Source organism: Harpia harpyja, chromosome 4 (assembly GCF_026419915.1).
Source record: "Harpia harpyja isolate bHarHar1 chromosome 4, bHarHar1 primary haplotype, whole genome shotgun sequence".
Taxonomy (NCBI): domain Eukaryota; kingdom Metazoa; phylum Chordata; class Aves; order Accipitriformes; family Accipitridae; genus Harpia; species Harpia harpyja.
Genome location: NC_068943.1, coordinates 44,190,804 through 44,215,935, shown reverse-complemented (window position 1 = coordinate 44,215,935; position 25,132 = coordinate 44,190,804). Strand labels below are relative to the sequence as shown.

The 25,132-nt window shown below is 44.6% G+C and overlaps 1 protein-coding gene across 2 annotated transcripts in view; it reads left to right on the top strand.

The window, feature by feature from the left end:
- Positions 1-24,129, top strand: part of POU2F3 (POU class 2 homeobox 3) — a 43,422-nt gene extending 19,293 nt beyond the window's left edge. The window contains exons 5-14 of one of the 2 annotated variants that reach the window (XM_052786500.1): positions 11,102-11,206; positions 12,642-12,744; positions 15,997-16,079; positions 16,232-16,414; positions 16,809-16,950; positions 17,876-18,012; positions 19,285-19,446; positions 21,047-21,113; positions 21,721-21,832; positions 22,782-24,129. In XM_052786500.1, coding sequence (XP_052642460.1) covers positions 11,102-11,206; positions 12,642-12,744; positions 15,997-16,079; positions 16,232-16,414; positions 16,809-16,950; positions 17,876-18,012; positions 19,285-19,446; positions 21,047-21,113; positions 21,721-21,832; positions 22,782-22,821 — 1,134 coding nt within the window. In that variant the 3' untranslated portion in view covers positions 22,822-24,129. Of the gene's footprint in view, positions 1-11,101; positions 11,207-12,641; positions 12,745-15,996; positions 16,080-16,231; positions 16,415-16,808; positions 16,951-17,875; positions 18,013-19,284; positions 19,447-21,046; positions 21,114-21,699; positions 21,833-22,781 lie in introns of both variants that reach the window. The other variant, XM_052786499.1, reaches the window with a different exon arrangement.
- Positions 24,130-25,132: the final 1,003 nt, after the last annotated feature.

Sequence of the window (25,132 nt, the reverse complement as noted above, 5' to 3'; positions counted from 1 at the left end):
GCCTACCAATTCCCTGCTGTGGCTGCTCTCACCCTGAAAATGGGGAGGAGGGAAACTCTTGCGGAGTTTGAGGTTTTCTCGCAGTTTGTGGGTCAGCCCTGCACTTTATGAGAAAGCTGCCTTCTGATCCCTCAACCTATTTGGCAAACATTTCTTCCCCCCTCCCCTCTTCAAACTCTCCTCCCACCTGGATGCAACAGTAATTTGTATGTGAATGAGAGGGAAAAGGGTGTGTATGGAAAAAGAAGCATCTTCTGCCTTGCCTATCTGGTTTGGCTTTTTATTTAGTGAATCTAATGCTGGTTGTTTCCTGTTTATATCAAGGGAAATGCAAAGAGACAGTAATAAACTTTCACCTTCAGTGCTGGCAACCTGGATAGGGACATCTGCTTCTTGATGGTTTGGGATTGTATCCAAAGTGTGTCAGGGACAGAACTGAGTAACTCGGCATATGTGGCTTGAGAGTCTTGCCATGAAAGGGCATTGAGTGGGACCAGGAAAAGGTCTGACCGAAAGTGTTGAAATCAGAACTTTACCTCGCTGTAATGTGGTGATCCTCATCGGGTGATGCTGCTGTGGTCTTACCAGGTCTTGTTTGGTTTATTTCTCCATTGGTACACGCAGCGTTCAGCTTTTAAGGAAATACTGCATTGTTTGTTTTTGTGGACGGCTCTGAAGAGAGCTGTTCTAGACAGCCAGGTAATTCACCCTGTGTCTGGAGTTAACCCCTGAGATAACACTGCCTTCTGGAATACACACATGGAGCTGATGTTTTGGGGAGACAACAGGGCTTGTGTGCATGGTGTGAGTGTTGTAGCCCAGCACATAGTGCTGTGCGTCGATCTGCAGCTGGAGGAGGAAAATACACAGATGCTGAATCGCTGATTTCTTTTCCATCAGGAAAGTGATGCGTAGGACCATGTCATCTGTTGGTACTTGTATCAATGCAGTCTCTGAGTGCCAGGGAGGAATGAAGGCTCAGATCTCCTCTCCTTCCAGAGGAGGGAATGAGAGGTCCTCTCCAAGCCCCTTCATGCTCTCAAGCACTGAGCTGCACTCCAGTGCTGGGAGAGAATATGCCTCTTTTGAAATAAAGCTGAATGGTTATATGTTACTAGTGCTTAGGAAAGGAAAAAAGGTTGTATGTTACCAGCCAGGAAAGGCTTAGCAGGATCTGCATGTGCTCTAGTAGGATCTGCATGTGCTCTGTATCCAAATATGTCATGCAGTTTCATTCCAGCAGAAGGCTCTAACCCTTGCAGACAGGCTGTCATTTGTTTAATGATAATGACAGGTTTGTTATTTGTATCAACGTAAAAGTGATCCTGCCGTGAGACTTTACAATATTTAAGACAGACAAGCAGGCACTAGTGTACTCGAGCAGCCCAGGGCTCAGCACAGCTTGAATTTTCCTGTTCGTTCTTTACTGCTATTACTTAATTTTCTTTGGTTTACACCAATCAGGGGGTATAATAAAGATATATATTTCTTTCCAACAGGCTTCTTAGAAATAGGATCTTGGGATGGATTTACCTCGGAAAAGGAGGTAGCTTGGAGATGTATTGCTGGGGCAGGAGAGATCTTCAGAACATAAAGGGAAGCATCCAGAACAAAATAAGGAAATAAGATATGCAATTGAAGTGGCCTCGTATTTCATATGCACATTAGCTCAGCACTTACATTTGCACATCAGGTTGCACACATGGCTGTTTTGACTGTTGCACATGACTGTAAGGGACACGTTTCAAAATCCCTCTCTTCCAGTGGTCAGTCAGCATTAAATAATTGAGCTGCTTAAGATTCCCAGTCAGTATGACCTGAGTAGACTTTTTTGGCCAGTTGAGTGTGTCTGGTAGTATATCATGAAAGAGCGGTGAGGGACAGGGTCCATTGAAAAATTCCTCCCTTCCAAAACCAGGTGAGGGATCTTGTGTGTTACTGCCCTGCTCTCTACAAGAGGTGCCACAGGGGTTCCCCTCCCTCAGGACCTCCTTATCTAATTCATCTCCCTGCCCTGTTCATATCTGACAGAGTCATTGTCCAAGAGAACTTTAATTTTTGAAGGTTTATGTCGGGTTTTCAACAGTTGTTTTGAGGTAATAGAGTGAGTTGTCTCAGGTCTTCACAGCTGATGTCCTGTAGACACGTGATGTGAGAAATTAAAGTGGGCAAACTGCATCTGAGATCTAAAATCACTGGTGGCTCTTTTTCAGTGCCATTAATAACACTCTGACCTTGTTTGGTACTTTCCACCCACACGTCTGAAGGTACTTTGCTAATGAATTTAGCATCCCGGTGCCTTTGGAAGGTAGGGAGGTGTTTAACCCTGTCTTACAGGTGAGGCAGACACAGACTGACTACCTGGCTTTTCCCAAAGATGCTGAGCACCGTGATTGCAGTTGAAATCAGTGGATGCTTTATAGGACAGTTGCCTGTGGACATTGAGGTGAATTGTAATCCAGGGACCTGCTCCCTGGCAGAGCTGGGATACGGACTCCGATTCTCTGATTCATAGTCTTGTGCTCAACCACAGACAAGTTCTTCCTCCCCTCCATCCTTTTGAAGGTGGAAAGAAGGGCCTAGCTTACTAGGTAGTTTGTTATTAATATCTGGGATGCAAAACTCCCTGCAGATTTAATTTTGCTCAATCATGGCTTCCCTCCCCCCAGGGATGTCTCTCATAGTTTTTCATTCCACTTTGTGTTCCCACCTCCCCCTAATCTCATGTGTTCCCTATATGTCATTTCTGTTCCTGCTTGGCTTTTCCCCATGGGTAGTTCAGGTTTCAGTCTGCCCTCCAGATTTCCATCCCAGTCCTGTTTTGCCGTCCTCTCAAGGGGAGGTTCACATCCTGCTTCCTTCTCCCCTCTGGGGATCAATTCAGATTTCACTCTCTCTTCTTCTCTGCATTGCCCCAGGGTATCAGCCTAAGTCTTGCATCTGCTTTTCATCTCTTGAGCCTTCACTAACTGGAAATCAGCCCAGCTGTCCGTATCTGCCTTGACTGACACCGGATCTAAGCTGAATACTACTTTGGCCTTTCCCTTTTGAAGTTTCCTTGCTCTGTCCTAGGGATAGGCTGATTGCATAAATTTGTATGTGTGCACTGGTTCTTCATTGAAATGCAGCCCTTTGGGAAAGCATCAGAGAAAGCCCTGGCTTGAGGGAAAGTCCTCTGTTTCTATATATGGCACTGTTTTGCTTAGGACAGATATGTAGAGGAACCTCTTCTTCAAGCTAGTTTTCTTCTGGCGCCTTGCAGAGGCCCTCAGATGAGATTGTTGGGAATGAACTCTGAAACAGGCCAGTGAGTCTCTGGGGAAGCTTATGAGGGAAAGGGAGATGGAAGTAGGAGGAAGGATTTGGCCTCTTTGAATTTTTTCTCAAGAGGTGGACTGAAACAACTGAATTAATTTTATGAGTCAATAACAATTGACAACAACCCAGCATCGCTTCAGAATTGGCTGGATTGTATCTGTTCCTTAAGATCCAGCTGCAGTCCATTCACAAACTCCTGCTTTCCCGCTCCAGGCTTCTAAAGAGCAACATATATTTATAAGGTATTTCCTACGCTTGTTGCCTTGGTCCACTGGCAATATATCTTGTACAGCTGTTTCAAAGCTGTCTTAGAGATGAGGGAGAAACAGATAGGGCTTCGTGCAAATTCCCTGCTCCAACTGGGCTCCTATCATCCTTTGGGAAATATTTTCTAGGCTCATAGGTGACAAGCCCTAGTTTCATGGACCTGTCTAAAGGGACATAACGATTGTTTCCACAATAGAAACTAAGCTCAAGGCATGGTTGTCACTGTCGAACCACTATTTAGGTTGCCCGGCACCTTTTAAGCGGTGAGTTGCACGAACTGCTGTGCATGGATATGACTCTTTTGCCTACTAGAGAATGGCTCATCCGTAATAAGGAGAGGACTCAGAATTCTTGAAGGCCTTTCATCTGGTGAGCTCCAAGAATTCAATCAAAAGCCTGCACCACCCAGCAAGGGTGGGGCCCTACACCCATTTTGCAGAAGGGCAAGTCATAGCATAAAAAGGTGAAGGCGATGGGGTTTCAAGCAAGGCCTCTAATTTTGGAAGCCTGACATCAGAGTGCACTTTCTATCTTCCCAGAGGTGCTGATCTGCTAGCGCTCCATGTGAAAACAGTGGGCTGAACCGGGGCTGCTCAGCCCCTTAGGAGTCAGACTTCGGGTTTATTCTAGCAAGGAACCCTCTTGCCCTTCTTCCCCAACGCATCGAAGTTGCCCAGAGCCACTGAGTTGGGAGCAGAGAAGTGGCTCTGAGCTCCCTCTTCCCCTCAATCACTAGACTCGATTGCCTCCACCCAAAATGAAAAACTGTGTGATACTCTCCAGCAAAGTTGATCTTTCTCACTCTCCCTTTCTTTTTTAATTATATTACTTGTGTGTATTTAATGCAATCCCTCTAGCTGCTCTTCTTGTGTCCCAGTTCCCTGGGGCGCAGCAACCAGTGCCAAAACTACCGTGAACCAATCAGAGAAACCTGCGGAGCTGGGATGGAGCCAGCCCCAGTCATGGGAGCTGTCTGATTCCAAGTTAATTCCTTTCAAATGTGGGATGTGCTGGAAAGTGCCTTGCTACTGAGGGCTACCAGTGCCATGACTCACTAGGTGGACACTGCTCTGCCCTCCTTGTGGATGACTGATCCGGGGACATCGCTACTGTACAGCAGGGAAGCAGTGCCAGGTATTTAGATGGTTTGTGACCGGTTGGCAGCCAGAGGGCATGGAGAATCCAGAACAATCACAGTTTGCTCCCCTAAACAAGAGATCCATGGAAAGGGGAAATTTTTCATGCAGGGAATTTGGCAAACAGTTAAGGGTCTGGTTCTAGCCCCACAAAAGCCCAATAAGGCAGCTTTACTGCTGACTTCAACAGGAGCATGATTAGGCTCCAGGGAACCTGTGTGAGCATGCAAGAGGGCATGGGAGAAGCCATGAAGCCTGGTGTGTGTGAAATCGGATTGATAAGGAAAGGGGCAGGGATGCAGCCCAGGGTGGGAGCAGAGAAGATAAGCACAAAGGTGTAAGCAGAGGTGGAGCTCTGGAGAGCTTTGGAAGTTGGGCAAGTGAAATTGAGAGAGATGCAGGGAGCAGTGCTGCGATGCATGAGAAGGTTGGGGCAGAAGGGTGGGACCTCTGGGCTGAGGATGGCTAGGGAGGAAGGGTCAGGGAGAGTCCTGGAATGGAGACATGAGAGAAATCACAGCCTTAATGGTGGTGAAATTGTTTTCTGTGCTTCATTTGGAGGTTCTCACCATTCTGACCAAGAAAATGGCATCTTCCCCTCCCCTTTTTTTAAATACTTCCAATTTGGCATGTCCACACGCCTTGGCAGAGAAGGTGCCACACGCCTGAGTACCAACAAACAGTAAGAGTGAAAATGCTATAAGTGGTTGCTTTTCAGTATCTTTTTGCCGGTTCTGTGCTCCCTGAGCACAGATCACCTTCCGAAAGCACTAGCTAGCTTCTGTGCTCCTGAAGCTCTTGCAGAGGCTGCAGTATCTAATGTGAAGAGCAGCCCTTCATCAGGACGTGCCTCCCTGAGCAGGCGCTGATATAAGCGTGGCCATTCAGGGCAGGTGCTCTTCCCACCTCTCATTTTGGTTCTCCACTCTCTTGCCCAGCGCCTACTTTTGAAGCCTCCTGTGCTACACGTGATCATTTTGAGGTTTATCATTCAGCACAGAGGAGAGGAGTGACTTCTTTCTTTTTCCTGTTCTTTGTTTAAAAGCAAAAATGCTAGGGATGTGCTGTATCAGAAAGCCTGTGAATGCAAAGCTGAGTGTGGTTCTGTTTGTTTTCTTTTCTGAAGCATGCAGCTCAGTTATTCTTAAAGTTTTGATTTCCCACGCCCATTTTTACTACAGCTAAGGCACAACATCCTGAGCTGAAGCTCAGAGGATAAAGCATATCAGATCAGGCCTCAATTAATAAACTCAAAGGCCTCATGTAGCTGTGATGCAGGTGTGTTGAGGTTAGGGACTACTTTTTAATTTTTCAGTGTGCTGTCATTGCTGAGTTTTACGATGTAGTCTGTTAGGCTTTCAGCGTGGGATTAACTCCCCTTTCGTCATGCTGACAGCCTCTGAAAAATCCCACCCTTCAGTGTGAAAGGATATCAAATGTTATAGGGTGAATATCGTTGCATTGACATAAGGGTTTTCTGCTTTCTTCCTGGGTGTCTGTTAAGCCTTGCCGTACGTGCAGGATAGTACATGTGGAAATAGTAATTGCAAGCCCATTATTGTTATTGCTATAATTTATTATTAGTGTGTTTTTTATTTTATGGTGCCCACGTGTGCAGGTAATTCACAGAGAAGTACACTTACGCCATTGGAAGGTGGGAAGTCTTAGTTAACTGCAATAGCCTCGGATCCAGTTTTGGTACCTGTTTCTATCATAAAACTTCCTCCCTTGACTTCAGGCAAATCACTTTGGGGCAGCTTCAGACAGCCCTGTCGTATTGAATAGCGCTTTGGGAGTGATTCAGCCCTGGAAGAACCATGCTGTTTGTTTCCAGCGAGGGGCAACTGGTTCAGACCCTCTTAAGTCTGTGTGCACTTGACCCTCTTCTATCCAGTGAAACAGCCTTACCACTCCACAATGGGGGGAGGGAGGGATATGAGTAAGTCAAACTCTTAAACAGTTGTGATTTGCTGACTATGAGATAAGCCAGATACGAAGGCAGATAAATATCTGTTTCAAAGAGGTTACCATCTAAATAGAAACTACACAACAAATATGATTGTCTTCTATCTTACAATAATGACCACAGTTCCTGCCTAATAAGTGGTACTGGAGAAGGCTGACATGGCTTTAACGGCCTCACTCTGGCAGGATATGGAGATCGCTTATCTAGATTTGGGGAAAGCATCCGAGGTTCTGGGTGCTGAATCAGTCGGTGGGTCCCACCTTTGCAAAGAGGATGACGGAGCGGTGCTTACATTACATCAGAAGTGCTCATCAAAAGGAGGTGGCTTGGGGCAGCGTTCAGGCTGCCTGCTTTGGTGTCTGAGAGACGAGGAAGACCAATTCAGATTACCAGTGAGCGGTGACCCGAAGCTGCGCTTATATGAGGAGGGCTGCAGCCAGAGTCCTGCCCAACCAATGGGATTCGGCTGTCAGTCCATTGAATCAAATGTGGGTCTGTCGGCCTGTCTGTTGGAAGGGTATGGCCTTCCATGCGGTGAAATCAGAGCTGCTAAGGTGAATCTTTCCAACTTCCTCATGTAAGGCTGGCTTTTTACAGCTTTGCAGTATGTCTGCAGGATGTTTTCATGAGCCGAATGTTTGCCAAAAGTTCACAGATCAGTTACAAAACAGATGTAGGTTTTTTTTCTCCCCTTCTTCCTACTGGTAAGGAAGAGTTTGTGCAGTAATTGCAGGCAGGTTGGGAGATGTTTTCTTCATAATTCTCCTTCTTATGAAATGTTTATGAAACACCTTCCACAAATCGGTTACGCAAGCAAGCTGAAGAGCTTTGATCATTTTCCATCGCCCTCAATATGTTTCTTAGTTTGTTTTGCTTTTTGTTTTTGTTTTCAGGCCAGAGATAGGTAAGAAACAATCCATCATCCTTGGCCAGGCCCAGCAGACGTGCTAGCCAACTAAGGAAAGGACTCTCTTTCCATCCAGTCACCCTTCCTGTGTTTTTCACTCTGATTGCTTGGGGGCAGCTGACCCTATTTTAAGGCTGTGAAAACATCCACTTGAGATTTGCAAGTGCGATTTCTTTCCTATCCCGGAGAAGCCCTGGGTCGCTCGACGTACCGGTGCCGCCACCTGCCGTTACCTCCTCCGGAGGAGCTCGGAGCTGCTCCCAGCCCTGCCCGCAGACTCCCCTAAGCCCAAGGGGAAGAAGGTGCTTGTAGATTCACAGCTGGCAGCCCAGGCTCCGCGCCTCTCCCTAGCTCTCGGGGAGCAGGAGGTGTTTGCGGTGCATTACTTGGTCCTGCTGGTTTACAAGGTCGTTTTTCCTTAGATAGTGTTATTTCCCCGAGTCAAATTCAATGGGAAGAAACTTAGGTTTGCTCTCAATGGCTTCTTGTTCCTCATTCCCCGTCTGGCTTGATCCTCATGTAAAACCAAGGTCCCGAGGAACCACGGTGGGATCTGGTCCTGGTTTTACCTAAATCACTGTTGCTCACTTGCAGTGTTTCAGCAGGGTTCTTCTCATCAAGTACCTACATGAGGCGATTCTGTGATAATTTCAACCTTTTTTGGTTCCTTAAAGGAACCTTTTCTCATATTTGTAGAAAATGCCTGCAAATATGAGTCAGATGCACTGGGAAAGGAGAAGGCAACTCCTCCCCTTGTTTTATTAATTAAAAATTTACATTATTTTAAGGGAGTCTCATGATATTGAGTGGCCTCGCCCACAATGTGTGTGGTTTTTTGGGGTTTTCGGGTTTGGTTTTTTTAATGTACAGTTGGTAATACTGCCGGTTTAGCCAGGGAAAAAATGAAGGTGCAGGATTTGCATAAACCATCCCAAAAGTTTTGGATATACCCCGAACTCTTGCTAATGAGCAATTAGCCAGCTGCAGGCCTGTTGGGGAGAGGAAGAGGAGGGAGAGGTAAATTTGAGCCTAAACCCAATGAAAATAGGTGCAGGGGAGAAGGATTTGACAAGAACACCCAGGTTCCCGCCCACTGCGCAGGAGGGAGCCAGAGAATTCCAGGGATGGGGGAAGGAGCAGTGGGAGATGTTGTTTTTAAATCGGGAACCGGTCCTTTGCCAAACCCACCTCCCGTTCTCATATTGTGCGATGCCGGGATACAGCTACACACCCCTTTCACCCTGGAACGCTTCCAAATCATTCCGCTTGGCAGCTGTAAAAATTGATTTCAGTTTGGAAATGGCTTGTGCTTCTTCAACACTCAACTCTTATTGGGATCATAACTTAGGCGGGATCAAGTGCCTTGTTCTCTAAGACGCGGATAACTTTTCTTTTTGGGACTGTTCAGACTTGGATGACTGCATTGTGTGAGGCAGACACACATGAATTGCAAGCAGGGGTAATTTATTTTTTTTTAATTTATTTTTTCTTTTTGGCTCGAATGACTTCTTTTTAATGCACCCTCAGAAAGAAAAACGTGCATAAAACCATTTGCCTGCAATGACTGGATGGCTCAGGGGTAACGGTGTATTCTCCTGAGCCTTTCGCCTAACATTTAATAACTTAGACACTATCCGCATTGATAGTGATCAAGAAGAACTTTCCATCTGATTTTTTTCGCCAGGTTAAGAGGGATGATCATGCCAACCTGAAAGGTAGGAAAGAACTGGAATTCATAGCGTGTATAACTCTTGTTGCAAAGAGCTAGCATTATTGCAAAACTAGTTTCGGCAGTGTCCAGAGCTATAGTTGTAATGAAAGGAGATGTTGTAATTCTCTTCCCTCTGCGTAGTACCTTCCAAAATGCAGAGGTTAACATTACAGGGCCAGCTCCCTGCATTGCAGCTGCGAGCCTCTTGTGATCACATTTTGTCCTTTGCTCCTGTGGAGATTTGTGTATTCGTTTGCTTTAGTCAAATTGAAATAAAACCTCCCTCAACCAAAAATATTCGCTTGGGCCAGTTTTTAAAAGCTGAATTTCTTGTCCCCCTCTGCTGGTAGGAGGTTGCATGACCTAAAGTCCACATCAGCACTGCAAAACCCCGGCAAATGCAACTCTGCTTGCCTTCTGGGGGATGTTGGGCTTCAGTAATTTGATGGGAAATGGTGAGGTTCAGCCCTAGTAGTAAGAGTGAATCTGCAATGTGGAGCCCGTGGACAGGGTTTTCAAGACCTTTCCTTTCTGGTGTCCTCCTGGTTTTTCCAGTTTGTGGAAACTGGAGCCTCTTCTTGCGCTGGAAAGGCTTAGATGAGGAATGGGACTCGTGAGCCTTGTTCCACGCATTCTCAGGCTTAGGAAAAATGTGAGCTTCACTTTGGAAATTGTTTGCTTGGATCTTTTCTTAGGGAAAATGTGTTCTAAGAACTCTGTATGTCTTTTCTGTCTCCTGTGCATGGCATCTGCACATAGACACTCCTCATACAGTTTTCAGGAATTAACCTAAAAACTTCTAAAATCTCCCCAACCAGGTTCCCCTCTCTCCTGTCCCAGTCAGCCTTACCAAAGGATTTCAGCTAGTACAAAGTGATGTAATGGGTTGTTTGTTTGTTTGTTTGTTTTAAATTAAGTAGCAGCAATGTTAGAAATTAACATGGAGGCTATGGAATAAACCAGAAACAAGGATTGAGTTCTGGTCCCTGGGTAAATTCTTCTCTTAAGAACGTGGACTCAGAAATCATGATTTTTTTTTTTTTTGTAGACAGAAATACTTCTTGACCATTAAAGTAGGTCAAAATGACCACTGGGTAAAGGGCTGACACCTGTGAAGTTTTCCAGTTCTTTTTCCACAGCTTTTTCTAGCTAAGGAAGCAGATTTTCCTTGCCAGACCAGTACAATTTCTTGTTGCTTTCTGGTAGAAGCTGAGCAAATATGTTTGGTGCCTGGGGTGCTGCATTTTCAAGTCTGGAAGATTACACTGCTTTTTGATGTCCTTTACTTCATGACCTTTCCTTTCCCATCCCCTTGTACTGTTCTCTGCTACCTGCAGAACAAAATGAGAGGCTATCTATAGCCAACCCTGCCACCGGGCTGTGAGTCGTGATCTGTAAAGAATTGCTTCATGTCTTCCTTATAACTCCACAAAATGTCTCAGTATTTTGTCTGAGGAAAGTACTCACATGCTTTAAACCTTGCTAAGTCACTGGAACTTGGTTACTTCCTAAAGTGTTTTAATTAATGCATTTTGATTGAGCAAACTGCAAGCCTCCCCTTGGCTTGGCAGAGCAGGAAAACTGTGTCCATGTCACAAACTGGAGAGCAGAAGTGGGGAACGACTATGCCTTTCTACAAAGCCAGGGATGGAAGCAGTGAGTCCTGACATCTAACTTTTCTCTGAAAGGAACCCCTTCCCGATGCCTTCCAGCCTCTCAGACTCCTAGCTGCCCCACACCTCCTGCATCCCCTTGTCTCTGCTCCCTAATGCTACAATTACTTTGCTCTTTTTCAGATTAAAACTGAAGACCTCAGCGACTCCTTGCAATCTACAATCCCCCCTAGGTCAGGTCACCTTGTGCAGGGATCATCAATGATGCCCGGAAGCCAAATCACAGGGGTAAGTGACTTCGCTGCTTCAGGGATCCAGAAGTCTGAAATGGCACTGGTTAGTGAACCTCCAGAGAAGAGGCTGGTTTTGAGACACTTGCCAAATTACATACGTCTTTTGACAGTGGCAAAAGGAGACTTGAGGGTATGATGGACACTAAATTGGAAAAGGGAGTGTATGTTGGCAAAAGTCAGCTTCCTCCTCAGCCTCTTCCTTCTCTGCAGAAAGTTTTACATGGGTTCAAATGTAGACTGGACACGTACTTGGAAGAGATTTCTTTTGAGGGTTTACTAAGTAGGCAAACCACACCATGCTCAGGAAACCCCTTGAATTGAAAATAATTGGAGGCTGAGACAACACCAAGGGGAAGTGTTAGATATGCTTGCCCTGGTCTTCCTCTTTCATGAATGTCTGGTTAATGTCATTGTTGGAGATAGGATTCTAGGCTAGATTAACTCTTGATCTGAACCAGTATAGCCATTCTTGAATATGTTGCCTCAAACTGATTTATGCCAGAGAAGAAATTCATTCCTTGAGGGAATTTTTTTTTTTCCTAAGGTAAAAAATTGGAGTTTAGCGCTTAACTCTTGTTAAATTCTAGTGGGAATTAGATGCCAGAAGGCCACACAGCTGCTCAGTAATCTCCTCCCTCATTCTTTCACGGGTATTCAGATCTCTTAGACAATTCTGGGGCTGTTCAATTTCCCCAAAGCTTCAAAATATTTCTTGAGAAGCTTGAAGAGCTCATCTTATTAAGTAATGAGTTCCTTTAAAAACGTACTTCTGAAGTTGGTCTTATTGGGGCATTATTTTTGTGGGGGTCTATCCCAAGCAAATGCAAACTCTTATCCCCTAATCCCAACAAAGCACCTGGGGCTGAGACCCCAGTAATGTGAAAGAGCACTAGGATGTAATCCACATCCCTCAATACCTATTGCCTGCTCTACTCAATGCAGGATGGGGAACTCCTCGCAGCTACATGGCAAAGAACAGGAAACATTTTCAGATCTGGCCATTGTGTCTATTGCAACGCATTTGCTGTTGGTGCAGAGAATCAGGTGCTGTTGGGCATTGCTCCTTTCCCGTCTCAGCACACAGCTGGCTGGGAAATCAGCCTTCTGTGGAAAATAGGCAGCCAGCGCCTCAAAAATGTCATTTTCAAGGATTAACTTTTTCAGATAAAAGTAGACAACTCTCTATGTGGATGTCTGTATGTGCACAGAATTCTTCTTATACAGCTAAAAACTTCAGATCCTGGAGTTCCTCTGGACCTGTAGCTCTCCAGTGCATGACTTACACAGAACTGGTGTGTTGGCAGTTAAATGAAAAGTGTGAATGGGGTCGAGGACAGTATAAAAGAGCAGGGAATCTTTATAGGAGAGGTGGTGCTGTGTGATGAGCAGGCATCTCTGAGTTTTGTTGTTCCCTTTGCTTTTTCCCGTAGGATATGAGCTCTCTTCACACTCTGCAGCAGCTTGTATTGCTTCCCGGTCATATGCAGTCAGTGCCCCAGTTTCTTCTGTCTCAATCTCAGGCCGGGCAACAAGGTAAGAGCAATAAAAGCTGAAAGGGGCATCGTTATAAGCAGATACATATCTAGGAAAAACCTCCCTTCTCATGACTGGTGCTTTTAATCTAGTCTGTTACGTTTTCCCAGCATGACGGTGTCTGTTCCCCTGCTGTGTTACCAGCTGCATTTTCCCCCTGTGCTGGTTCCCACACCCGGGCTGATCCGGTAAGCATGTAGTTCCTCCGGGAAGGGTCCAGTTCCATCGATGCTCCTGGCACCTGTGGCTTGTGTGCGCTAAGAGTGCCACCTTGGGGCCAGTCTTTGCAGGCTTGGTGGGCATCCCACCTCTGAAAGTCAGGAGAGCATCTGGCTGGCTTTCAGCAAAACAGCGAGGAGCCTGCTCCTTGGGGAGCAGTTGCAGCCTGCCTGTGCCCCCAGCCTCGCTGGGTTAGCACTCCTCATTTCTTCCAGAAAACTGATGAGAGGTTGACTTGATCTCTCTAAGTACCTTAGAGGGAGAGTAAATCGAGGGAAGGAGCTGAGCTGCTCTGGTGGAAGGACGATGCTGGCACTAGAACAAACAGGTCTAACCTAGCCAGGGGCAACCCGGGGATGAGAGCTGAGAGGTGTGGAGTTGCCAGTGGTTGTTCCCAAATCTCGCTCCAAGCCATGGGGCAGGAGAGGACAGGAGGTCTAACTACTTCTGAAATACAGTGTAATCAGCTCTGTGAAAGGGATGAAAGGACTGAGGACTGAACTGAGTGCTTGAGAAAGTCCCTGTGTTTCTATTTTTATTGCCGATATTTTTTATGGCATTTCTCCAACAATGGGGATACAGGCACACCATTGATGAAGTTTTATGCTGCTTGTGGACAGACAAACGTAGGCTTTGATCCATAACCTGACAGATGCAAAGGGACTTGGGTCCTTTGCTCACATTCTTGACTTATTCCAGCACAGAGGTCCTTCAGTATGAACGAAAATTCAGAATTAAAACCTTAAAATCTCTGCAGCTTGAATGCACGGGTGCATATGCTCCAAAAGAAAACCTGTATTGTAGGCAAGTAGGAAACCTACTTCTCATTCACAGTATGTAAACTCCTCTCTGCCAAATAATGCTGAGTGATGCATACAGACAGTGCTTGATGTATATTTACCAACAATCTAGAATTTAGTTTGTTTGAAATGGCAGGGTCAGGATAATCTATTGCTTACTGCCTGCTTTTATTCACGTATGATAGGAAACACATTATACTGCAAAACAGAACTTGCTTCCTTTTATAGAGTTAGAGTTTCTTCTGTTAAGTGTCTTCCTTTGGCAGCTATAACCCCTCCAACAGATGGCTACTTGTTTGGCCATGACCCCTTTTGGTTCCAGACTTGATAAAGACTGGATATTCTGGCCAGTAGCTGGCTTTCTGTGCAAGAGCACTTCCATTCAAATAGATGACTGCCAAGTTTTAATGGCCTTTTCACGTGTGTGCACAGCCACTGGGGAGTGAAAGGGAAGGCACAGATTGGTTTTATGGAACTGTTTGATACAGATACAGGTGGAGCATTCTTCATACCAAAGAGATGCACGAAATATTCCTGAAGGTTGTCCCTTGGGCCGTCGTGGGAACACCCCCAATGTTTCCTGAGTTTTGGCTGATGGCTACATCAGTTAATGGATTTCATGGCCAAAGGGAGCTGGCTGTGGGCTTAACCTTTCCAAGAGGACATGCATTTTGGTTCGGGTTTTGCATTTTAAAGCTGTTTTTAAACCAGAAAAGTTGCCAGGTCTGATTCATTATGCCCTGATGTGATTCATTGTGCAGCCCTTCAAACAGCTAATGCTGGCACACTTGAATAAGGGGGTGAGAACTCTGTGCCGTAAAGGTGGAAACAAGCAGCCAGGTATATGCTGGGAATACTGTCAGCCAGAATATTCCTGCTGAACTCTTCATCTTACGAAAACACGGCCTCAGTCTCATCAGCTGTCAAACCAGTGATTCCTGAATCCAGTCCATAATTTTCATTTGAGCTAGAGCTCAGCTTTCGCAAAGGTGTTCAATCATGATTTTAAAGACTCCAAATGACAGAGCATCCGCCATGTCCCTAGGCAAGCCATTCCAGTGATTAATTACCTTCACTGTTAAAAATGTGCACCTCATTACCAGCCTGCATTTGAAATTCAAAGTTGTTCCAGCATTAGAGAAGGCTTATTGAAACACCAATCTATATAAATAAATGGGATCCTGCACATTCAGATCTAAATTAAAAAAGGAAAGACAGAAAGAGAGAGGGGGGGAGTGATTGATTCTGGACATGATCTTTTTTTCCTTTTTTTCAGCAGAAGTCCATAAATTTCTATAGTTTTCCCTATCATTGTCAGTTACAATCAATAGAATATATTGACTGTTTCAAGAAAGGTTATAAATCCTCACTAAATTCTATACGCTTCATCCACAACAGACTTGAAGAACCTAACTAAATTTCTAGGGCACTACACTGCTTTGATTGCTACTTAATCCTTTAGGACATTCCCTGTAAGAGATATAGGTTTGTACTTGGCAGTTTGTCAACTAACAATTACGCAGTCTCCATAAATACTAGTTTTTGTTAGTTTTATAGATTTTCTTTCTTTTTTCCTTTCATCATTTTGTGTCAGTTTATATATTCCAAAAGAAATTCAATTTATTTGAAATACAGTAGGGTAGAAAAGAAAGGGTCAGATGGCTTCAAAATGACACTTCAAAATGAAAAGTATAGTAGAAAGCAGCAAGTGGGCAGGCTCATGAGATTAACTGTAGGATCAGGATTTTTTTAACAAGATCAAGTGGCTGAAAGTTGCAGTCAGAAAAGCTTATATTGGAAATAAGATGCACATTTTTTTAACAGCTACAATGACTAAGCACTGGGAGAGATCACCACTAAGGATGTAATAAATTCTCTGCTGCTTGGCATCTAAAATCAAAGTTAGATGTCTATGTAGAATGTCTGTGCCCTAGTTCAGCCTTAGCTTAATGAGCTACACACAAGGATCAGTGGATGAGATATTTTACCCACATCATTATTGTAATAATCCCTTTCAGGCTAAAAAGCCATGAAAAGAACCTTTCCTTTCTTGTAATCCAACTCAGAGCCATCCACAGTTGTAATGGCTGAAATTCTCATATTTTGAACAAGAGCTAACTAACGTTTTCCATTCAGAGTTTCATGAGCCTTTCCTGTGCAGAGTGATGCTCAGCTGCCTAGGTGCTGATGAAGGAGCTGATCTGATCAGATATGTCTCTTTTTCTTTCCTCAGCTTTGCAGCCAAACCTCCTCTCCTTCCCCCAGCAACAGGGCAGCCTTCTCCTCTCACAACCAGGACCCAGCCTGGCATCACAGGTAACTTGCCTCAACATACAGTCCAACATACAGTCCCACCCTGACAAGCACCCATCCACAAAAAGTGCTGCTTCTCTAAGGGCAAATGCCAGAGAAAATTGTGTACTTTTCTATTGTTGTGACTCTGTGCATCTTTTTTGTTGTTTTAACAGGCTGTGGGCCGTTCTGGACTCCCTGGCTCATCAGTTGAACCCCACCTGGACGTACCCCAGCATTTGCAAGTGGCAAAGCACCTAACTCCTTCAGGAGCATCTGAGGAACCCAGTGACCTGGAGGAGCTGGAAAAGTTTGCTAAGACTTTCAAACAAAGGCGAATCAAACTGGGGTTCACGCAGGTGAGCAGCCTCCCCAGTGGGAAGAGTGGTGTCACTTGTGATGTGGACATGTTAGACTGGGGGAGTTTGTGGCAGAGACATGGATGGAGGAAGGGCTGGATTAGATACAGTTTGGCTTTCTTTGGAGCATCCCCTTCCAAACACATGAAGACACAAACCATTCCTTACCTTCCTTCATTACCATGATGTCTTTATCTGCACCTTCTCCAATACACAAAGGCTCAGGGGTGCAGGGCAGATTCCCGTTGTGGGAAGAGAAGTCACTTTCTCTGGAAGGCAGGTCATGGAAACAAGGCTGGACCTACTCTGAAAGCAACCTGAGAGGTGGTCTGACAGCAGGAAGCTGTGAGGGGTTTTTCTGAGCTCATGTTGTGATTTGGATCTTCTCTGGCAGGGTGACGTTGGACTTGCCATGGGGAAGCTCTATGGCAATGATTTCAGCCAGACCACCATTTCCCGCTTTGAGGCTCTCAACCTGAGCTTTAAGAATATGTGCAAGCTCAAACCCCTGCTGGAGAAGTGGCTGAGTGATGCAGGTAGGTGACATTACATGCAGAAATGCCACCAGTCTTAGCCAGGACAAGAAGATTCATCCAGGAACCTCCAATAAAAGCCAGCAAAATCGGAGCTGGAGCTAAGACCTCTCAGGTCCGTGGCTGGGCTAGTAACACACTCCTTTCCTCTGTGGCTCACACAGCAGGTTGCATAGCAGCCTAGATATCACACCACATCTGTCCTTTCTCTCTGGCAATATGGGATTCACATTGCAATTTGGTGTCCGGGGCAGTCCCTTCCTGCATCGCCTCTTGCTCTGTTGCATGGCCTGCGGCAAATCACTGGGCTAGTCCATTCAGTCCCTCCCTGTGTAAACAGGAAAGAATAGGAAGGGACTCCTTCCAAAGTGCTCGGAGATCAGCCCGTGAAAAGGAAGACATAACTGCAAGGGGAATCCCCAATAGCAGCTGGGATTGGGCTCGTGTCCTCTGCTGGCTGCAAACCACTGTAGGAATGGCCTTAGTCTCATGTGCTTCACCCAACCCTTCAGGAGTTGCATGTTTGACCAATTTATAATGTCAAGAGCTGTCTCAGCTACATAAGGCCTGATCCCAGTGGTGTAAGTCAACATCTTTAACTGTGTGAAATTAAAAAATTGGAAAATGTGTGGTCCCAATCAGAGCAGGCTGGAAATCAAGCTGGAAAAAGGAAAAATAATGGGTTGATGTGGTGGCTTGACCCAATACAGTTGATTAAAATTTTAGCACTCATATTTCTTTCCTGATTTGGACAAGATCATTGGTGGATTTGGGACTGTTGGAGCAATTTTAATCACAATCAGAAGGATCCATAATGTAGGAACATTTTACTTATTTTAGGAGGTGCCATAGTTGCTAGAAAGGATCTAGGAATGAAAATAACTCATTATCTTCTTGAATATCTCTTTTTCCCTTCCTCTTTTCCCAGAATCTGCTCCTTTGGATTCTTCCATGAGCACTCCGAATTCGTACCCCTCAGTGAATGAGATGTTTGGACGGAAAAGAAAGAAGCGAACCAGCATTGAGACCAACATTCGCTCCACGCTGGAGAAAAGATTTCAAGATGTGAGGGGAAAATCTTTCAATGTGTTGTGAACTGTCTGAGTTTGGCATTTGCTAGGTCACAGTAGCACCGAATCCTCAAAAAGAGATCTCTTTTTTTGGTTTTTTTGGTAGCACGTTAGAAAATGCTTGCAGGGGTTAACAGGAAAAGTGTCAAAAACAAATAATCAGACCTAATTATTTCCTTGGCAAATGCTGTTTTAAAGGAAATACAATTTCATCACCACACCTCCCCATTATCATCCACTGATCAGTGCCCTAGCCAAAGCTGATCTCCTGCAACCACCTCTTCTCTTTGCAAGCTGTGGATGTGTGTCACGGGAACTGTGTGGCCATGGTGCAGCACGGAAATGGATGCCCCATTGAGCAGGTCTTGTGAGACCACAGAACAAGTTGCTCCAGATATTGCTGCTGAATCATTTCAGAATTGAAGCCTTTTACTTTTTAATAATGAAGATTTTCAAGAAAAATCGCTACAGAGAGCAAAAAGAGCTTAAAGTCTGTAGGACTGAACTGTGCATTGAAAATTTTTCATCAAAACCATTTTTGACCAGCCCTCATTTTTTCTTGGTTTCTCCCTCATATTTGATCATATAAAAATTTCCTCCTAAGACTGTTAATGAGAACAAAAGACAGTCATTGTCAGATCATTATGGGCACCTCATTTTTAGCTACTGTGAGGCATTCTTTGTAATGGGAAAAGTGTCTTGGCATCTCCGTGCTAGGTATTTTTGGCCCAGAAGTCTCCAACTCAGATCAAAACCCATAGAGCTAAATGCAGTCAAATGCACCAGAAAAAAGTGACTCAGAAGAAAGGTTAGGCGCTATTATTTCCTTTTATAAATGAAGGATGGAGAAAGATAAGAAATGGCTTTTCTGAGGATGGTGCAGGTAGGTGTACAAACAGCACTCAGAGCTTGTGTGTCCTGGGTAGTGATAAGACCACCAGTCATTAGCTTCCCCCCAAGCAATGATTTAGGGTGCTGTTAAGATCAAAGAGTGTGGTGCTTTATGCAATAACAGGGCCAGGTACTGTGACTCATCCCCCACTGATTCCATGAGACTTGATGTTGAATCGGAGGCACTCTCTGGTTCACAGAACATAATCTCTCAAGCAAATATTTACCCTTTGTCTTAGAAGCAAATTTTCTCTCCTCCCCAGTTTACAGCCAATGCCACCCTTGTCCTCTGCGTTTTCAGCAGCAGAAGCATACATTGATGCTGAAAGCTACAGCTCTTTGGGGCTTTCTTTAACCTCCTGCCCTTTCTCAGCAGAACCCCAAGCCCAGTTCAGAGGAGATATCCTTGATAGCAGAGCAGCTCTCCATGGAAAAGGAGGTGGTTCGGGTCTGGTTCTGCAACCGGCGCCAGAAGGAAAAACGGATCAGCTGCCCGATGCCATCCCCCATCAAATCACCTATCTACAATTCCAGACTGGTGAGAGACTCTGGATTAAGGAGTTCTATATGCCATCCCAGACAAGAAGGGAATGGGGGGGGCGGCGGGATGCAGCAGGGTTTGCTGGAAAAGGACAGGACATTTCCTTGTACACACAAGTCCCCAAGTTGCTGGCAAGCCCACTCCACAGTCCAGTGGGGGACTATACCTGCAGGAGCGTGCAGAGAGGCAGCTGGGCTAGCCACGGATGGGGCATATACTCAACATCCCAAATTGAATGGAATCTCACGTTCGCATTTACAGAACACTTATTTTTAGTATATTAATGAAAACAATAGAAAGAAAATACAAGTTTCCTAGAAGGTACACGTCAGTTTAATTGTAGGATAATTTATTCAAATAAGGGTGCTATCCCCAAATCTTTCACCCTAAGATTGGTAAATAAAAGCTTTCCAAAGTTAATGGAGGAGGAATCAGCATTCCATGGAATGAGAATTACATCCGCTTATGTCAATTTAGTTGCTAACTCTGAAACCTAATGGGTAACCATTTACGTATCAGTTTGTTGTTTTACATCTGTGCAGAAAGGCAGAACACACTTCAGTAGTGCCAGCTGTCCTTCTCTCATGTGGTACATTCACATTTTGGCAAGTGTATTTTCATTGCCAGCAAGGATGAGGAAAAAAGAAACCATTGTGAGAGTTGGTGAAACCATGTCCTTGTAATCTACTGTCAGTGGCTACTGGGGATAACAAGCTACTATCGCATTTCTGCTAGTTAGTAGTTGCTTCCACGTATAAAAGTGGCAGGAACCTCCCTACGGTGTTGTTAGTGCTGGAGCACACGTGAGTGGGAGGGAGAGTATGTATTCGCAAGCAATATTTTATCTTGAAATCTTCTGGGTTTTGGAATTATCCATCAGAAGGCAGGAAAACATCACAAGAAGTTTGACCGCTTGTTGTGCAACACATTTGGTCTACAGTCACAAACACAAAAAGCTGCTTGCAAGCCATGAATTTTTAAAGCAGTAGCTTTGGTGAATAGTTTTCCTGTGAATGTGTTGTACAAAGTATGCCTTTGCTCATCAGTCATTCTGAACAACGTGTTGCCTGTAGTTAAAGTATCATGATGGAACAACAAATGCCCCAGGCTTGCTTTGATTGCAGCCACCAAATTACTAATTGTCACCTGAGAATTCTCACCCACCAAGAACTCTGTAAAGGAAAAGGGATTATCTGTGCCCAAGACCAGAGTGAGCTGGGAAGTTTCTGACTAGGAACATCCAGTCTGAAATATCCAAAGGGCAGTGGCTCCTACCACCTGGATCTCAGGACTTCCAGAACGTTTGGCTTGCGTTTGATAATTTCAGGCTTTTCCATAGCTGATCCATAAATTTAGACCTATGTAGAGAGTGTCAAGCACATGTAATACTCATTCTGGTTTCTTTCCATGGCCCTGGATTTGGGAATGGTGCTTCTACACTAGACTATGAATAGAAATATCTGTGGGAGCCTCAGATGTAGATATGAAGTCTGCCTGGGAGCCAGCATACTCTGAACGGAATGTGAAAGGAGTGGCATTTTGTGATGTATACCCTCATAGTGCCAACTGCTTACTGTTTGCTTCTGTTTCTCTCTAGGTCTCTACCTCAGGGTCCTTGGGGCCCCTTTCTGTCAATCCAGTGCATAGCACCATGCCTGGGACTGGTAAGCCTTGAGAAACCTGCCTCACCATTCCTTCCCTCCTTCCTCTGCTCTTGCTCTCTGACTACTTGGTTCCTAGGTCACATTTGCAGGCCACTCTTAATAAGATCCTTGGGTTTGGCCAGGGAAAGTATCCCCACATAACTAGTGTACAAGGGGTAAGAACAGCAGAGTCTTTCTCTTGGCTGCAGCGAAGACATGGAAAGCTTCCTGGGCACGATAACATTCCCAGGATAATCCTAGGCAAATTTTACTGGCGTGTTTAGGTTTGGGAGCCAGGCACACCTAGAAGCCAAACAAGAGGAGTGCTTGGGGGTAGGTTGCTGCATTTCTTCAACAGAACATTGTCAGACCTCCTTCGAAAAGTGCGATTCACAGTAATAGAAACCAAGTGCTACAGAGAGTGCAGTCCTGGAGACCCTCACCTGCTCTGTGGCTGGGGCACAGATTCTGCCTTGCTGCTGCAGGGCAGACAGTGAGTCAGGTAAACAACAGGGTGGGTACAAGATATGGTGGAAGTGTTTGGGCTTGGGCTGTCCTTGGCAGGAAAAGGAGATCCCAGTCTTATTCAGCTTTCTCTGCTACACAGTAACATCATCGTGTTCCCCAGGGAATTCCAGCAGGCCCTCCTCCCCTGGCAGTGCACTCCATGCCAGCAGCCCCAGCACAGCCCAGAGCAACTCCAAAGCTGCAATGAACCCTTCCAGTTTCAACTCTTCAGGGTAAGGCGGGGGGGCCCAGCTTGCTCCTTGGCAAGGGCATCGGAGGGTTTGGGAGAAAAGCATTGGACCTTGGAGAAGAATGTGCAAGCCCTTAGAGACTCCAGCAATGTGGAGCTATGTGGTGGCACGTTCTTACATGAAGCTTCGTATCTAACTCAAAGCTTCTTGGGATATGGCTGTTTCTCTGCTTGAAGACAAATAGTAAATCAAGTTTTGCCTGAAAAACTGTGCTGGTTAAAAAAAGGTGAAAAAAAAAAAACCAAACGACAAAAACCTGAAGAGAAACACTGGCCATAAGGACTGTCCTAAACTAACTCCTTGTGTGGAGAAAGCAGAGGAAGGCTTATGTTGCTGTTTCTGCTTGGATAACCCCCTCCACAGCCGGTTTTCTCTCCTGCAGTGCCACCCAGAGAGCTCTGCTGCAGAGTAACTATTCCACAGTGGCAGATGAAACAAGAACAAAAATTTTCCTCTGCCCTGCCTTTAGATGCTACAAAGGCATTAAGCCACACATATGGGCTCAGAGCCCTTCTGGTTATGTCACTGAACTTGCCTCTGCCACAGTCTGTGCTGCTCAGGCCTCTCTGCCATTGTAGTGTCTGCCACACCGCATCAAGGATGCTGTGTTAGTAGGAAGGCAACAGAGAGCAGAGGGCGTTACCCACAGCTTCTGGGCTTTCTGAGTCATGGATCATCCTGTGCAGTGAATCAGACCTCCTCTTACATGGAGGAAGTCCAACAGCCAGGTAGTATGTGAAAACATGAGCAATATGGAAGATGTCGCTTAGAAAGACAGGGGGTTTGCTATGAGCTTCCTCTAGGAGGAAAGGATCATTTGCTGGCTGTCAGGTCAGAGTAATGTTACAAATGGAGTAATAATGATTTTTATTTCAAGGGAAACAGTTAACAACATGGCAATTGCAGCTCTTATTCCCTATGTTGCAAACAGATCTTGGTACCGATGGAATCAACCTACCTACCTCCACTGAGACGACTCCTCCATCATGTAAAAGGAGCTCTGACTTCTAGCCATGGACCAGCTTCTCTAGGAACAATGCTTGGGGCAACATCTGGTGTTCCAGTGCCTTCAAAATGCTGCCAAATGAAGGTCTTGTTTAAGGGAACCCACAGCAGCAGAACTCTCCAGGGACTCAAACTGCAGCTGACCTTCCCCAAGGATTCTCAACGCCAACAGTGACATTATAATACTCTTCCAGGCATTCACTTCAAGAACGAGCCCTTGCTTAGCACTATTAGCATGAAACACTGCCCTCTGCTTGCAAATCTCTGCATTCACACTGGATTGCCTGTCAATCTCTAATCTGGAAGGATTTCTGTGTCAGGACCCTCTTTTCCCCTCACTCATTTCAGAGCTTCCCATAAGAAGGGTCTATCATGCTGTTACTGTCACGCACACATACCGTAAACCCCCAAACTGAGCCGAGGTTACCCAGTTCATTTCACAAGAGACCTGTGTCTAGATGTGAGCCTTGGTTTTCAATAGACTTTCAAGGTCAATGGCACTGTGCTTTATCCACTACCAAACTTGCTTTGCTTTGAGCCATTCTGCTCTGTTTCTAAAGGTGCTTTTTTTTTTTTCTTTTTTCTTTTTTTTTTTTTAAGTAAGTATTTTAGAGCCTTCTTATTTTTTCCTTTTAAAAAAATTGTTGTCTTTTGCAAAATCTGTGTCCAGGTCTTGTTATTGTTCACAGCTGGCCTCACTGCCCCACTGGAGGATGTCACTGTTTGAAAACCTTGGGTGAACTTCTGACTCCACTGAACACAAAAGCAGTTTGTGTTGATTTGATGGGACAAGGATTAGTCTTGACCTTCCCTTCTTTCTTTTATTCATCCTTTGGGTTTTATCTGATACCAAACGAAAGCAACCTCTCTGGAGTAGAGGTGTGCATGTGTTCTGGTCTTTCCTGAATTGTAAGTAATGTAGCTTGCCTGTTCTCTGCAGCATGCTCTTTTGTTGTATTGGTCAGGTGTGAATCTTGAGGTTTGTGTGCGCAAGTGTTTCTTAAGTTCATGAGATGCTAAAGTGTAGGAAACTTCAACATTCACAGCATATCACCAGGGAAATTGTTGTCACTTTGCAACTCTCCACTTGAACAGAGGTAGATATTTAATTTTGTTAAAGTAGACTTGAGTAATACAAATTCCTGGTCAGGTTGTCTATGGGTACAAGTAATTAATTCAGTGGAACTAGAGTAAATGAGTGTCTGGTTCACAGATTGTAAATAGACATTTTTGAGTAGTAGTCTTTTTTTCTGATGGCTTTTTTTTTTAGGTAAATGCGAGCTTTTTTTTAAAAAAAAAAAGTAAAAATTATCCTTTGTCACTTCTGGAGAAAAAAAAATATTTGATCTGTTTCTTCTTATCCTACTCATCAAATCCTGTGTGATGAATTATTGCTACAGGGAGTCTGTGGACCTGAAGAGTTTATCAGCTACCTTCACAACAAGTATTGAGCCCTACATGCCCATTGTATATAGAACTGCATTTGTTGCTTTGAGTGAGGTTTAGTTATAGAAGCAGACATTGATAATAATGAGAGAGGACTGGAAAAGATAAGGTAACGTTTCTTGAAAAATGGAAATTAAGAAAAATATTTCTTTTTTAAAAATACCGAAGTAAGCTTTTTCAAAATGTTCTAACACAAAAAAGGGAGAAACTGTATTTCTGTTTCCTAGATTCCCCACTGCCACTCATTTACCTCTAACTGAAACACTTTCATCATATCTGTTTTCCAGTGGAAACATTAAAATTAAATGCAACTTCCCCCCCAATCTGTTGTGATTTAAAAAACATTTTATGTTGGGAAAGCAAGAAATGTAGATGGGAAGTATTCTAACTCTCCTGATTGCTATGGCCCTTCTTTCTGCCATTAATTAAATTTTCTTACATGCTTGGAGGGTTGATTTCAAGCCTTGTTCTCCATTGCTTTCCAACTATATTTAGAGATGTGAAACGAATTATTTGAATATAATCGCTCTAAAGCTAAGCTGTGACAGGTTTGGTACAGCTGCGCGGGTGGGGTTTTTTGGCAGATTTCCTAAGGTTTTAGGTATTCCTAAGGTATTACTGTCTCTAACAGGGATTTCCCTGCAAGAACTGTCTTCTACAGCTAGAGTGACAGGAATTAAACATGGCAGCTTTTTCTATGGTGTATCTATCTTCATCACAGGATTCTTGAGGAAAAAAACAAATTCTCCCCCAGCCAAGAGAATGATACTACAAGAGTATTTTAAAACTGTGCTACGACAACTGCATTTCAACTCAGCTAGTTGTTCGCTG